General features: G+C 32.4%; 1 protein-coding gene across 2 annotated transcripts in view; it reads right to left on the bottom strand.

The window, feature by feature from the left end:
* Positions 1-3591: 3591 nt before the first annotated feature.
* Positions 3592-17061, bottom strand: part of LOC148615935 (NEDD4-like E3 ubiquitin-protein ligase WWP1) — a 32605-nt gene continuing 19135 nt past the window's right edge. For both annotated transcript variants that reach the window (XM_088582592.1, XM_088582593.1), the window contains 13 exons: positions 16260-16355; positions 15577-15806; positions 15355-15439; positions 14989-15117; positions 14132-14285; positions 13549-13637; positions 13068-13227; positions 12439-12572; positions 11810-11950; positions 10228-10348; positions 9216-9320; positions 8661-8757; positions 3592-7341 (listed from right to left, as the gene is read on the bottom strand). In XM_088582592.1, the coding sequence (XP_088438718.1) occupies positions 7169-7341; positions 8661-8757; positions 9216-9320; positions 10228-10348; positions 11810-11950; positions 12439-12572; positions 13068-13227; positions 13549-13637; positions 14132-14285; positions 14989-15117; positions 15355-15439; positions 15577-15806; positions 16260-16355 (1714 nt within the window). In that variant the 3' untranslated portion in view covers positions 3592-7168. The remainder of the gene's footprint in view (positions 7342-8660; positions 8758-9215; positions 9321-10227; positions 10349-11809; positions 11951-12438; positions 12573-13067; positions 13228-13548; positions 13638-14131; positions 14286-14988; positions 15118-15354; positions 15440-15576; positions 15807-16259; positions 16356-17061) is intronic.

Here is a 17061-nt window from a genome sequence, read left to right as displayed (position 1 = left end):
CTCACCCTTTGTTTTACGGTAATATTCTACACCAAGCACGAAAAGCTCGAAACCCAATAAGGTATAGTTGTGTAATATTTTTCCAACATTGGTCAGATTTTAAAGGGGAGGGTTGTGATCACACCAAAGTACGTTTTTTTGCGCCTGTCCCTAGTCAGGAGTTTCTGGCATCTGTGTGTCTTGTTTCGTTTTCACCTGTAGTTACTTGAGTTTTAAGGGGCAACTATTTTGTTGTACTTGTGTATAATTATGCTTTATGCTTTTGGGCCAGCTGCAGCCTGCCCCCCTGGTGTGAGGGTTTCCTTGTCGTTCGAAGAAAACCAATGGGTGACCTTGGGCTGACATTATCACCCCGGTGGGGTTATTGCCCCTTTGAATAATTCACCATACCTATTCTCGTAATATTAGCATTTTAGTGAGTTATGCGTTCGTGTGTTTATTGCATTTCACCATATGCATTCATTCTCCTAACATACAAGGAAGACACAGGGAACCTATACGCTATACCTATTTCTGACAAAAATCACATGGAATACCGATCTAATTAAAAGCCGATCTCGCAGCTCCCGGTTTTCTGTTATGTCACACGCGACATAAAAGGAAACCGGGAGCTACGAGATCGGCTTTTAATAAGATTGACGAAATACAATTTTAAGCAATTTTATAAACGATGGTTGAGGGGATGTGGATCGGTGATTGAAGGGGCGGGGAACGGGTTGTGAAAAAATGCGATAAGCGGGGATTATGACTGTGGCCTAGGTGTAGGGAAGCGGGTATGAAGAACCGTCCTGTCCACCACCTCAGAGAGGGAGGAGTACCTTTCTGTTTAAGAATCAGGCAACATGTGTATAAGGTGTAGCCTGGCAAATGAATAAAATTGTGTTTAGAGATTTGATGGCATTATCAAATTATTTATACATCTTACCTCCAGATAGATATAACCATCAAAGTGTTTGTAAAGTTTGCCTTTTTAATATATTCATAAGTCAAATTTGGTTGAAATGCACTATGGAAAAATGGCGGGAAATTTCCCACTCTAAGCATTTAATAATATCAATGCCACAGATTAATGTCAATTTTTTGTATGAATCGCAAAAATATTATCTAGCGTGGAATATTTTTTGTCTGGAGCCGAATTGATTTTCTTCGGAATATTTGTTCAACCTAGCATTATACAATTTCCTATAGAGTAGACAGCTTAAAAATGACCAAAAATTAGGAAATACTCATTAATATTTTGTTTCAAAATTTACTCAAAAAGGTACCTTTTTGGTAAAAACAAACACACGTCACTACATAAAGAGGAATCTAATCAGACAGGAGAAATTATCATATCCAACTTAAATCATTGAAAATATCGGACATTTTTCCTTGAAATGATTAATTCTGTTCACTGCATATTTTTTATGACAAATAAGCTACAGCTTTCCTAAGGCTAAGTATGACAAAGTTCTATGCCATTCCAGAAAAGTAGTGCCGGCATGGGAGAGACCAATGCTCCAGGGTCTGCAACTGGCTGTTTTTCAAAATTGCAAAATTTCGCACAAACTTGAAGAATTAAAATCATGAACAAATAAGCAGAAAAATGTACACTTTTTACTTGTTTTTTTTAACAATAATACCATGCGAACTTACTTTTTCTGGCAGTTTTTAAGTGCCATATATTTTAGAAAACCTGTTTATTTACTATTAATTTTAGGAAGGCACAAAATTATGTTATAAAAGATAGATATTATTTTTATTTTGTTACCATGGCTACAGATTTTCATAACAAAATAGAAAATAATATCTATCTTTTTTTTTATGGATCTCCATAGTAAGGTTTTGAAAAATATATACTTTTTACGGGAAAAAAATGTTTGATTTGCTTGTTTAAGTGTCTCAATATATAGCTTTATTTCCACAAATTGTCATATTTGTTTAACTATCCACAAAAAAACTATAATTATATAATAAAAAAAATCAACAAATAACACATTCTAAATAAACAGAAGATGTTCATAAAGTTGGTATTTTGGATCAACAACATATTTGTTTTGCGTTCAACAGACGGTCGGCATTCCGATGGGAAAAAAATTGCTCGCTACTAGTATATTTATTCCTTCACTCTTGTGAGACCTACTTAACAGCTGATCTTATCCAAAAGAAGGAACATCGTTTAGCCCGGCCGTATGATCTTAGTTTCCGATATATAGATGTCATTTAAATCTTATCTAGGATTTCTATACATCTACCCAAAAGAACTTTAAATAAAGGATAATACAAACTCTATGAAGTCAGCCCCATATCTAGATCCACTCTTAGAGATCGATGAAAAGAGGACTAAACGAAAAGCGCAATGATCTCTCGTTTCTTATCCTCAGCTTTTCTTTCATCTGTGGCTCCCCGTGCAGATCCGGGTGTTTAAAAGAATAGGCCTGCAGCAGCGCTAAGCTTGTCGTAAAAGGCGACTAAATAGTGCTCAGAAACCTAGCCGGGGGTTAGGCGCTCTGCCCACAGAGCAACTGGGATCTGTGCCCCAGGTGGTGGAATGGGGTACCCCTGGCATGTTACATGCTGGGGTTGTCAGGCTATAATACGGAAAACCTGACCGCAAACCATAGTGGTGCACCGTGTTGGGAAAGATGCCACGTTCCTCGCACGTTAAAGAACCCTGCTGTGGTATTCGATAGGGGTAGGAACCTTTGCGCTCCGCCACAGGCACAGGAGGCTAAATTGCCCGATCTTACCCATCCCCCCTTTTTCTAGTGGCAATCAAAATTTGTCGACCCTGTTGTCCTTGTGACCCATCCTTTTTTTTTTATCATTTCATGTTCATTTTATCATCCATTTCATGTTCATTGTCTGAATATAGCTGAAATATTGCTGCTCGGACGTTAAACCCCAACAAACAAACAAACAAAAATTCATCTGTGGCGATATCACTTCCACCCCCTGCGTATTGAGTTTTCTTATCACAACTTATATGTTATGCCAGAGCTAGCCGAAACCACGCGGATTTTTTTAGGCACGCTAGTCTTCATACAATTAGGCATCTGGACCAGGATTACACTGCTACAAGATTAAAGCTAGTACTGCTCAAGTTTTATGGCCATAACCACGAACCCGTAGACCGCCGTGATTTATCCATCTGCACCTTGAAAACCGATTTGTTCAATGTGTCAATTTTCCTCTTCAGTCTACTGGGCGTGACATTTTATGATCAACTTGGTGGGTGTTACTAGAAAAGCAGAGGACACCCAACCTAACATGCATCTGGTCCATGTGCCAATCGGGTTGCTTATTTACTTTTGTTTCTATGTGCATGTTAATTTCTTTGGTAAGTGTGTCTACTTTCTTGGCCATTATTCCTCGATTATGTTCCTTTTTTATTACTGTTCTTACCAGATTCTCCTGATTTCCCTTTAATAGCATGGGTAGACAGACATGGTGAATGATAACAGAAGTAACATCTTTCTTCCGTTTTCATTGCTAACTGATTATCAATAAGATATGCAAGATTTGTCACTTACAATGAAGGCATTTCAACCCTCTGAAAGTCTACTCCATAAATCTATTTTAACACCAATTTGGTAAAAATGAAAAGAAAAATCACAAGTAATAATTTTTTATTAGATAACAGAACAATCTTATATCTTCTTAACCAATGATGATAAATAAAAATTTAAAAGCCATATTACTATACAATGTCAAATTCACAATAAAGAAATCAAAGTTTACATTGATTTAACAGGCATATACTGATATGCCTCAAATTTTTTTACAGATAGTTCTACATCACATGACACAACTATTGAGTAGAGAACAGCTTCATGCAACATCAGACAGTACTTGAAATATAATGTAGAAAACTGTACCACTTCTTTCAGAACTAGATAGGGGACACAAGTTATGTTCAGAAATCTGCATATTGTTTTTAACTAAACAACCCCAGGATTTAAAAATTGTATAAAAATACATTTTTGTTTGGGAAAAAATGCCACTCTTGCAGCAAATAGTGTTCAATATTACATTCTTGCATGTCAAAAATCCTGAATAATAGGCCAATACCTGTGACACATTTCTTCCATTATAAATCTTCCGCCATGTTATTACAAATAGCTGTGAAATTAGACCTACAACACATATAAGACAGAAAGTGAAAACCCCCAAACCAATAACACTACGAATCCCTTTCCTTTATCTAACAGTACTAGAATGGTCTTTTATAATACACATCCATGTAAAAACTTGGCAACTTTTTACAATCCCCTTTTTCTAATGACATGTAATCTTGTCTAATTAAATTGAATTTAAATGCTGCAATGAAACATCTGTGATGTATAAACACTGCCCAACTTTGACATGAACCTGTACTTAACCAGAGGTATAATACCAATCAAACTGTCAGAACAAGAAAGATTCAAGATGTATGGAGATTGCATTGACGTATGAAATGAAAGTACATGTATGATATGTAAAAAGCACAAGCAAAGCATGTTCATTCAAACAACCAGGTGACAAATTTAAAGGCTTCCTTATAAATATAGCCATTTAAAATCATGTATTGTGTTACCTTTTAGTTCTATCAGTATCCATTTTTTTCAATATGGAGAGAAAAACAAGTAATTAATATTTTAACCTAGAACTGATCTCTGACCTGTCCTAACCAACTGCCCACATTAGTCAGGATGTAAATAGCAAGGGCTAATACATTTTAATCTGTTATTCTACCCCATTATTTCTTTCCTCAAAGGGACAAGTTTAGTATTGGACAACCCTCTAGGTGCTACATTTCGTGTTACCTAGATATAACATAAAAACAACAAGGCAGCTCCATATGGGTTCGAAGATACAGAGTGATGATTAATAAATTCTCTTCAAATGAAGCAACATCAGAAAATAATACTATATTTTCCCTACAATTCAAGTGAACTGTAAAGGTAATCATAGCACAAGTATTAAAGATAACACCAAAGATAACTGAATAACTTTAAAATTTGTAATCAGAGGACAAATTTGACTGAACTATCCTATTACTAAAGATTGATCCAGTCAAATCATATTATCTGAAATCAAGAGCATTTTTAATATTTAATTTAAAAATTACAAGCAGATAGCTAATAGAAACAATAGGAGGGACAGACATTTACATATACATGAAATGTCTGTTCTATAGGAAAGAGCAGGAGGAAACAAAGAAGGTGATAAAAGGCAAGGTGTATAAGACAATAAGCATTTGAAATAATAACAGATAACACAAATCAGCCTACACAGGTAGGGACAACCAAATCATAGAACAAATATGGAGGCATACTAATATACAAAACAGTATATCATGAAATGATATGAAAAACATTAAAATGAATATTTATATATCACATTTGACTCTCACTAATTAACAGGTATATACGAAAACATGGAATTGTTCCCTGAAGTTACCATTTTAAGATTTAAGTTCACAGTTCAGGAAACAATTTGATGGTTGTTTAATACCTATAATTCAATGATTTCTTGATGGGTTCTTTACATCTGGAATATTTTGCTAACATGTAGAAAATTATGCTTAAATCATGCATGCATCATGCTCAAATGACACCTAATACATTGTATAATATGACCAGCATAAACAATAAATTATGGGTGTGGCACAATGTGACACTAACCCACAATATCACATGAACCAAAACTGAAAATATTTCCTTGTATTGGACACATTCTAATCACTAAAAATACACACACATTCACACAGTAAACATACACTACACATACCAACAAAGCAGAGGCACTGGTTGTATAGAACAATATTGACACATAAATCTACACTTACAGCCAGAGTTAACCGATCAATGGCAGGTTTAAAAAAAAATGATTTAAGGTGTTCCAGTCACCATACAATCTATTGTGACATCATCGTTCCAGTCACCATACAATCTATTGTGACATCATCGTTCCAGTCACCATACAATCTATTGTGACATCATCACTTTCAATACTTTAAATCCAATGACTGAAGGTGATATCTGCTATTGAACATTAATTACCACACAATTATCTCCCTTTGTGAAAATAAAGTTACCACAAATAGTTCACACCAAGTGGGAAAAGGGTTAATCATTGTCACAGACATATGTTTGAAAAAAAAAGCAGCATGGTAAATGCAAAAAAAAAGAAGTAAAAAAAGGCAAAAACACCCAAAAAAACCTAATCAATTTATGACATACAGTGATCTTCAGGTTAAGTGATTATTTGAGCTTTAATATTTGAATTACTGACAACCCACATCTGATATGAGTACCTAATAAAAATCATGAGTTTTTAATAAAACTTTCTAACAAACCCACAAAACAGTATGTGCCAACAATGATGGTAGCATGAAGTATCATTTAATTATATACAATAGACATGTTTGGGACTTGAATTGAACTTGCAGCACTGAGAAGCTAAATCTGATAATTAATATACATTACATAATAAATAGATAACAATTTTCAAATCAATATCAGATCATGTTTTCACAGTCTATTTGTAGATATCTGAATGATACGTATATAGAGTAAGTCATACATATATATACACATACAGAATATAGATCTGCTTAGTACTAGATTACAACATGATATCAGGTTTAGATTAGAAAATTGGAAGAATTTCTTAATACTTTAAAAACTGATTTACGATGGTTCAAGTTAACTATTGACTTCCAACATATTTGACAGTACTGGCATATTTTGGTAGTATTAATTACCACCTAGTGTTTATAATATGTGATGCAAATTGTTTTGGAAAGTAACTGTTTAAATATAACTTTTGTTGCACATGCCATTTTGAAAAACAAGGTATGTTCAGTCATGTCAAAGGTATTGGAAGTCAGAAAGAACTTTCTTTTCAAGTACATTAAAACTATGACTAAATATTAATCAGTAAGGATTCATAGTACATGTTTACTGCACTGAGTCATCAGAGAAATAGACAACACAAAAAATAATTCCAATTATCATAAAGCAACATGTATGTTACTTTTACAGTGCTGATCATTCAATCATAGACGAAAAGACAAAACTTTCATAATCAATCAAAATCATTCCATTATCACATAATCAAACATATCAATACAAGAAAATACATCTTTGGTTTTGGTAGTGCCAAATATTGTATGTTGTATCAAACACACACTCCAAGAAAGACTTTATTCCTGACCAAATCCTTCAGTTTCTTCAATTGCTAAAGTTAATTTCTCTACTAACTGTTCATAACTCCTGTAAGGTGGGAGATCCAAACGATTGAAACATGTGTGACTTCTCGGTAGCCATGTTTCCTTACCAACTTTTTCAATACAAAACCTCTGTGGACCGTTGCTCCCTAAATTACAACAAACAGAGTATGTATAATAGTGAAAGTTGATGAGATATAAATCTTACATGATAAGAATAATGTAAATACTTTAGACTAACATAAGCCATCTATCATGACTTATCAAAGTCAATAAAATTTTCTTTTTCTTCAAAATCAATATAAATATGCTTTCAATACTGAAGTCCCCTCAATATATTTACAGAATACTGACAACATTAACAGAAAAGCAAGTTTCATACCTGAACCCAACTGAAATCAGTAATAAAATAAGCATAAAATAAAATATAATTGTTTATTATTGGCCCACTTCGGGTCAGGACAAAAGCCCCCTGGAAAAAAGCCCCCCGGATAAAAGCTCCCTAGGACAAAAGTCCCCATGAGAAATTACTTAATCAATTATGAATAATATTTGTATTAGTACTGAAAGTGTAAAATTTGAAATTTAATTTCTATAATTTTTAACATTTTAACTTTTTGCTTCTTTTTAAGACAATATTTTATTAATAAAATGATAACAGTTGTCAAATATACACTCTTTAAAAAGGAAATATATCTAAAAGCAATCATTTTGTTTTCTTTTTGAAAAGGGTATTACTGGCAGCTTACCATATGTCATTGAGGAAATTTCAAATGATTCTGATAATAAGAAATACAATATCAAATATAAAATAAGTATACCCTTGGAAAAAAAATTACACAGAAATTAAACCATTTTAATTCAAACAAAAACTTCCTAATCACTCTAAACAGAATTAAAAATTGTACAAAAAAGACAAACACAAATAAAATGCAACACTAATATAAAAGGAACAGTCACAACAAAAGAAAAAAAAAAAATACAAAAAAAAACAACAAAAAAAACAAAAAAAAAATTTTTACATTAAAATTACGCTTATCATAAGATGGGGGCTTTTGTCTGGGGGCTTTTTTCCTAGACCCGGCCCACTACTTTTAGTTGGATTATTAAAATTCTTTCTCTTATAGTAAGCAGTCTAAGATTTAATTTTATACATGACTACAGTTAATGATTTTCATTTTTGTTCAGTTGTATATTCAGATCACTATAGAGGACAATATGGATTTGATGATCAGACTACTCACATGCTCCCCAGTAAACTCAATTTGTGATATATCAAATCTCCAATTAACTACTCCAAAATACTAATCTCCAAAGAGGATAATTAAATAAATATGAAATGTAAGTTGTCATCATATGAAAAGGCATGCCAGCAAACTAACAAAATCAGTTTATGTGCTTGACCGTTGTTTTGCTTAGTGTTGACATGTTAGAAAACTACAAAGTATATATTAAAAATAAAATTTACCCATTAGTTCCATAAATCCACCAACTGGCAGTCTGCAAGTTCCTGTCACAAACTGAAGTAATCTTGTTTTTCTTTCGTTGTCAACTTCTCTTACAAACTATATAAAAATACATCAACTTATCATTTCAATTTCTACTGAATCAAAATTTGACCCCTCATTAGAGTGAATTTAGAAAAAAATATGAATCACATGAATTACTGAGGACTTTATTTTATTAGATTAATTTTTTGACATTTTTTTTTAAAGGATTCCTTTAACAAGATCTTGCCTTATTTGTTTCACTCTATAAAAACGGGAAAATACACACTATGTCAAAGCACAATCATATGTGTTAACAGTAGCAAAAAATGTGCTCATAAGACATTCCCCAATCATCTTTATATGGACCAATATGACAGTTGCACTTAAGCAATACAAATTACCATGTTGAAACTGCATACGAAATTTCATATCTTTTCCATTAAAGGACAAAAATTGTCATAACTGATATGCCAAATACTTCAAGATGAGAGGATGAATAACAAATACTAGTTTAATCTTGTTACTATTTATACCTTCCAGAACCACATTATCTGTTTACTGTTCCTTTGGTAGTGTCTATAAATAGCACTTCTCTCCCAATCATCAACATCGATCTCCTGCATACCGCACAACATCAACTGGAAACAAAATAGTTGTTCAATTCTATGCAACATTTACATACACAGTAATTCTTCAAAACACACTAATGTACTCTCTTGAAATATCAAATTTCTTTCATTAAAATTGTTTGAAAGCATTGTACATGTGTAATGAAATTTCATAGTTATACCAAATTTAATCAAACTTAGTGACCAAAATAAAATTCAAGAAAATATGTGATTCCAAATGACCCATGATTATGATTTTGAGGTCAGTATAACTTCATTTTAATATTAACTATGTCATAATAGGTTTTAGATTTTATCAAATGTTTTTGAGATTTTTAGTATCTAGATGGTTTTCCTTATAATTTTTCAACAATCTGATGGATCATCACTTGAGTTGAAAACAAGCTGGAAATACATGTACCTTGACATATAAGGAAAATTTTGAGATTTCATTGGTATCACTCAACCTGTATTTTTATATACCTCTTATGAGTAAAGAAATTTTGTTTGCAGGTATCTCATTTCTTTTTGATCATTTATGAACATGTATTATGAAAAAAAAGGAGAAGACTAACCATTGCCTTTTAGTTAATTGTGAAGGGTTTTAAGCTAGGGTTACTGCATATGCATCAAAATTTGATGTGTACTAATTTTAGTTACTTTCAAAGTAGTAGATATAATAGTGTGAAGTAAATACCTGTGAAAATGATTATTAACACAATAAATCAATTATCATTTTTCAAAGACAGGGAACATAAATATCCGCTAATATGTTATAAATCAATTATCATTTTCAAAGACTGTGAAAATTAATACCTGCTAAAATGTTCAATTAACAGAATCTGCGAACTAAACAAACTAGAAAATAAGTATATAGTACTGTCTCAAGCACATTTTCCATATATTTTTGCTTCACTACAAATGTGAATATATATACCTCCAGTTCTCTTTCATCAAAATACTGAAGCCATTGCAGTGGTACTACTTCACTGAAACCTTCAAGGAATGCCTTAGTCTGTTCTTCAACTCCTCGTGAAAATCTCCATTGTGTCATCAAACTGTAAGAAACATATCTGTTAAACAAGTTTTCAACTTTTTCAAGGGTAACCCCAGTTGAATCAAAATCCAATGTAATCTTGTAAAAAGGACAGGGATGAAGCAAAGAAAAAAAAAGATGAAATAGGTACAATTACATTTTGTTTTATAACAAGTTTTAAGTTGTGCTTGCAAGCAAGTCACATGCAAGTCCCCTCATGTTCCCTAAACGATCACAAAACCCGAAACTTTAAATTCAGTATACGATTTTAAGCCATGTTTCATAAAATTTGGACAAATTTTCCAGTTTTCCAGTGGGGCACCTTATTTCAGATGGTGGCCATTTTGAATGGCAGCCATCTACAATAATCCAAATATGAAACTTATTCACACTTGGATGGTATTATATATCCTTTCAGTTTGTGTAACATATCTCTAGTAATTTGTCCTACACAAAAGAAAAACATCTGGAAAATCACAAAAATCAACCAAAGTTTTCATTTATTTTTCGTTACCATGGCAACACATGAAATATCAATTCATTTTGTTGTGATAATATTATCAAGATCATCAAACTCTACAACCACACCAATTTTCAAGTTGATACCTACTAAGATTTACGAGATATCACAATGTCCTATACTATGACCTATACTCCTTTTCAACCGAAGCACCCCTCATTGTATTTTTTTGTGATGTGAACATCTATATGTTAACATTCCCAAAATTTTGAATTTTAGCATTCAACTTTAAGCCTGTATAAAGTTGCACAAAATTCTAATGACATTTTCACAATTTTTCCAAGGAGGCACCATACTTTGGATGGCGGCCATCTAAATAAATCTGAAATTAGCTTTCAATTACAAATAGATTGTTTTACACAGCTATTAAGTTTGGGGAAGATATCTAAAATCATTTATCTATGGGGAAAATATCTAAAATCATTTATCTACATAAAGAAAAAAACAGCTGAGAAAGTGCAAAAAAATGACAATTTAATTTGTGTTATTCTGTTACCATGGCAACACAAAACATATCGACTCTATTTTTTGCGTAATATTGTAGAACTCTTCAAATTCTATAACTACACCAATTATCAAGTTCCTGGCCACCTAGGTTTCCGAGATATCACAATGTCCTAAATTATGACCCATCCCCCTTTTCCGCCAAAGCGCCCCTCCTTTCAAATTTTTTTTTTGCGGCATGCACATCTATAGAGTGAGGCCAAAATTCTCAGTATGTTTCATTCCAATTCCTCTATTAGTGTCTGAGAAAACGTGCGGACAAGTTCATCGGTTAAAACAAAAACAATAAGTCCCTGACACTTCGTGTTTGGGGACTTAACAAGAGTCCTTCCACAGAATTGGTGACTCTGCATTCTGATGTTTTGTTGAAAGGATTTCAGTTTGTTTGTACCTTTGGATTCAACATTTTTTCTTCAGAATTTGAACACAAAGATTTAAGAATATACAAAAATATCTTACTTGATGTATTCTTCCTTATTTTCCTCTGTAACTTTGATATCAGCCCCACCCTCCTTCAATTCATGCTGATTTATTTTACCAAGAATTTCAAAATCAGCACAGAAATACATCTCCAGGCCACATTCTTCTATATCATTATCCCTGAAAAAAAATAATGCATTGTTTACAATAATAAATGTGTGAATTTAATTAGTATTAATTTATTCCAAACAGTTCCTATGATGAACACATTTGTTGCTTCAAGTTCAAACTTATTATTCTTTTTTTATACAAAAAGGTTTTCAATTCAATAATACCAGAACTATAGCATAATCAATATTTGATTACTGTAGTACTATACTCAATATTTCACTTTCATTGTGTTACAAAATAGACATGATCAACAATAACAAAAACAAAGGTGAACAAGAAGCTTCAATATGTCTATGAACTTTTGTAAGTTAAAAAGTGTGAAAATTTATGGAACAATTACGATCTTTCAAGGAGACTCTTTCCTTCTGATGAAATATTATGAAATTGAGATTTTGCTTGTAAAGGGATAGATACAGTGGTTAAGGAACAGCACATTCTATTAGGGCCACTGTATCTGTATTCATTACAACAACACTCTGTAGTTGCACAAAACTTACTTGATCCAAAGGAGAGAGTTGTAAAACTCAGAATCTACTGTTTCTATGTCTGTCAACTGTATTTTCTTATTCAACATTCGTTTATAAAATGGTAGTGTGAATCCACTGTCTATAAACTTTCCATGATATAGAGCCTGGAAAATAGATAAATCTACTGTGAAAGTACTTTAATTTGTGGATACCAATTTTCGTGGATTAGGGAAGAAATACAAGTTCATGGATTTTTGAATTCATGGTTTTGAGATTTTTAGTATACAAATCAATGGAAATCTCCTTTTCGCTTTGGACCAAATTTTGTGGTTTAGTCTTACCATGAAAACCTCAAAAAATGGTACGAACAATAGTACTTTGACAGTATACAATTAATCAAAATAAATTACAAAATAAATCTATCATTTTATGTAATGCAAATGATTTAATAACACTTTGATTACAAGACAGTTGTCTATAAATCTGGAGGTCAAACATTTGAGTATTTCCTTCACAGAAAAATATTCCAAGCAATTATTACCTTTAAAAAATTTTGCTTATTTTCAGAGTAGTTTGTAAATGTATTGGATATGTGTTCTTTTGACCAACAATAATCAATGACCTGAAAAATCAATTGTGAACCAATATAGATATCCTACCATTGCAATGAATCTTCCAATAAACCTGAAGTATATAAGATGATCTGGGTTAATACTTGAAGCTGGATTTATCTGTAGACAATAGTTACTGTGGCTGGCATACTCAAATAGACAGTACATTGGATTTAGTACATCATGTGAAAGGTGAAAGAACCACTCCCTGAAAAAAAAAAAATATAAAGAAAGGTTTGATTTTCAGTGATTAATATTTCCTCAACAAATTCTCTTTTTACCATTAAAATATGCAGATCCTCAAAATCTTTTCTTTAATTTAAAAACTAACTTAGGGAAGGGGTTTCAATAATCATGTTTTTATGACTAAAGTATTACAATGTTATAAGTTCAGTGAGCTAATTTCCTTGGTTGTGTAAATGATCCCCCTAATAATAGTTTAATCAATACCAATATTTTACAGCCATAGTCATAAATTGCTTAATCAAAGACATTTCTCACAAACAGTGGATGAACTGTATAGGTTTACCTTGCTACACCACCATAATCTAGACCCTCTTCTCCTTTAAAGATTATATACAACCTTCTTCTCAGATCAAATGGTTGTAGTCTCATTATCTGTAAATAAGAATTATGTACACTGAAAAATAATTGTTCTCAAAATTTGAATACTAGCAAACAAATTAAATATCATTTTATAATGAGCAAGATAAAACATATCTGACCACTGTAGAATAGAATATTGTGGAACAATATCTTAGACATTCCTATGCTCTTACGTGAGTTATATGCTAGTAGTTTAATTCCATGAAATGCTTGTTTTAGCCTCTACTGGCACCTAAAATGTTTGGAGCCACAACCCCCATAATCTATACCAACCTTCCTTTTGCGTTTTGGAACCTTGTTATAAAATTTTATAAAGATCAAACAACTAATACTCAAGTTATTGCATAAAAACCAAGTGTTTACTGAAGACAACAACACGGACAACAATGACGACAGTGCTTTACCAATTTTTGTGGATGTATAAAAATCACATGAACTCTTACTAACTTGGATATCAATGTTTAATGACACCAACATTTTAAAAGACTATTATTTAGCTTATCTACCTGAGCAAAAGAGTCTTCAAAGAGATTGTCTCTGGAGACTGTGATTTTAACATGTCCAGGTAGGCAGTTAGACTGGCAAAGATACCGGAACTGTCCTAGCTTCCATCGGAAACTTCTCTCATACTGTATAGGAACACCATATGCACCTTTAGGCCTGAAATATTTTTAGTGAAACAAATTGTTTCAAAATTACGATTGCTACATTTATTTAATCAATTAATTTTCTTACCTTTTCTATCTATAAGTGAGTCGTAGAATACTGTAAACCAACTTGTTTTTTGGGAGCAATTTATTTTCAATAATTTCATAAGCAAATGGATAAAAATAAATCACTGCAAAGAAATTCTTTCATTTAATACGGAATATTTGTTAAACAAAAGGTAAGTCAAGAAAACAAGTAGAATTGATATCACGAAATGCAACTGTTAAAGACAAGGCATAATGCATTATTTCAAGGTCTAATTCATTAAATAATGAAGACTACTTCTGTTAATATCACATGAAAAGGACAGAAAAGTTTCCAACATACCTTAAATTAAAGAGATGTAACAACAATGCCATTTTTGTTTGTTTTGAGACCTACCCTTTAAGGATTCTCATCTAGGCTTTGCTATGACACTCACTCAGAAGACTGTCATCCTCTAGGATTTGTTATGACAGTTGCCCTTAAGACTGTCATCCTATAAGATTTGTTATGATACCTTACTTTAAGACTATCCACAAGGATTTGTTACGATACCTTTCTTTAAGACTATCCACAAGGATTTGTTACGGTACCTTTCTTTAAGACTATCCACAAGGATTTGTTATGATGCCTTCCTTTAAGACTATCCACAAGGATTTGTTATAAGACCTACCCTTTAGACTGTCCTCCTCTAGGATCTTGGAATGTGGTTGTTTTAGTGTTATGATCAACAAAGTATCGGACACCGTCTGATGTGTATCTCATTTCCCAGCCTTCTGGTAATGGATCCTCTTGAACAATGCTGGTAATGAAAAAAAAAAAAATACTACTTCTACATACTAGTACCAATGAAGTATCAAGAAAAAATATGTTTGATACAAGTTCTTACATAAATAATCAGTAAATCATCATACAAATATTACGTAAGGAACTCAGCAAGAAACAATAAAACAAAACTACTAGTATTAAAAATAGGAGTTTAATATCTTTAAAAAAATATGATTTTTTAAAATAAAAGAGTTACACTCAAGAAACTTACCCCTGTGTTCTGGGATCCTCCCACTGTGTTGTTCTGTTTTTGTGATTGACAAAGTACACTCTACCATTTGGATCCACTCGTTTTTCTAAAAATCAAGAAAATTGAAGATAAAAATATAGCGTAGTAAAATTGAGGAAAATATTCATAAACATAAGAAGTTTCAAAAGTACTGTGAATGAATATACCTGTATTTATAAGGTAGGAAAAAAATATAAATCTTACCCCATCCATCTGGTAGAGCTCCTAGTGGATCATCCTGTACCATAGTGGCTGGATTAGGAAACAGAAATCTGTTCTGTAAGTTTTCAAATGCCGTACTTCTCTGGTTGCGCCAGGAATCCCACTGATTATAGTTGCTGATTATATCTGTAGTTGGACGCTGCCATGTTGTTGTTCGACTGTTGTGATCTACATAGTACACTCTGCCCCTGTTGTCTACACGTCTCTCCCACCTGGTGAACGAAAAAAAAAAGTGTAAGCAGGAGTAGGATAGCAACACCCTTTTGTCTGATTTTATAAAATTAAGCTTTGAAGATGATGAGTTTTAGTAGGGAATTTTTTATTTAAATATAAAAAATTGCTAACAAACCTCAGAGGAGATATAAAAATGATAACTTCAGCCAATAAATAATCGTTAATGGACACAGAGGATAACATGATACCATTATATGTAAGAAAAATTGTCTCGGCCATATAAAAAATTTCTAGTTAAAACTCTGATAAAGTGCCATTGTGCTTTTAATCTGCAGGAACTAGAAAGGGATCTTAAACTTTTCATTCCAAAAGTTTTAATTAAACATGTTAACTTGATAAAATGCATACTGCAAATGGTGCTATCTCTGAGCAGAAGTTTTCCCCTTAGATATTAATGTATAAGGTGCATTTGTACTTTCATAAAGGCTTACCCAGGTGGTAGAGGTTGTGGTCTCTCCCAAGTGGTGGTTCTGGTATTGTGATCAACATAATATTTTCTCCCATGTGAATCTGTTCTTTCTTCCCAACTGAAATATACATTTTCAAATAAATTTCTTTCAAGATTGCAAAAAAATCTTTCAAAAGATTTATCATAATATCTATTTAATACCATACTGGTAAGCCAAAAACATCAATTTTCTTCATAGTAATCATTAAGTTAAGATTTCATAAAACAAGAGGCTCCCAGATAGCAAGATATTGTCTGACAATTTTGTGTCCATGAAGACTTTGGTAGGACTTATCATGAGGATCATTTCATCAATCGAAAGTTTCATTCTATTTATTATAATTTTCAAGATCTTGACTGAAAACTGCAAAAAAAACTTTGATCCCTGAGACTTTTGTAGGCCTTATAATAAAAATCATTTCACCACTTTAAAGTTTCATTCTATCTATCAAAGTTTTCAAGATATAGGCTGAAAACTGTAAAAAAAGGCATTTTTCACCTCTCAAAGGCAATGACCCTCACATGGAGTCCTCTGACAACTTTGATCCCTGGAGACTTTTGTAGGCCTTATAATAAGGATATTTCAGCAATTAAAAAATATTGGCCAAACCTAATGGTTTTGAAGATATATGCAAAAAAAACTACTGTACGACCCCTACGTTCTATTTTTAATAAAGGCGGCCATGTTTTTTAACCGATCATAAATCCAAAAGGTCGTTTTGTTAAGGATACCCTACAAAACAAAAATACCAACTTTCACTGAATTCTGTGTAGTAGTTTCTGAG

This window comes from Perna viridis, chromosome 5 (assembly GCF_037379345.1).
Source record: "Perna viridis isolate PV_CMFRI_1.1 ecotype Kerala chromosome 5, ASM3737934v1, whole genome shotgun sequence".
Classification (NCBI taxonomy): Eukaryota; Metazoa; Mollusca; class Bivalvia; order Mytilida; family Mytilidae; genus Perna; species Perna viridis.
This window is presented reverse-complemented; position numbering and strand designations above follow the sequence as displayed.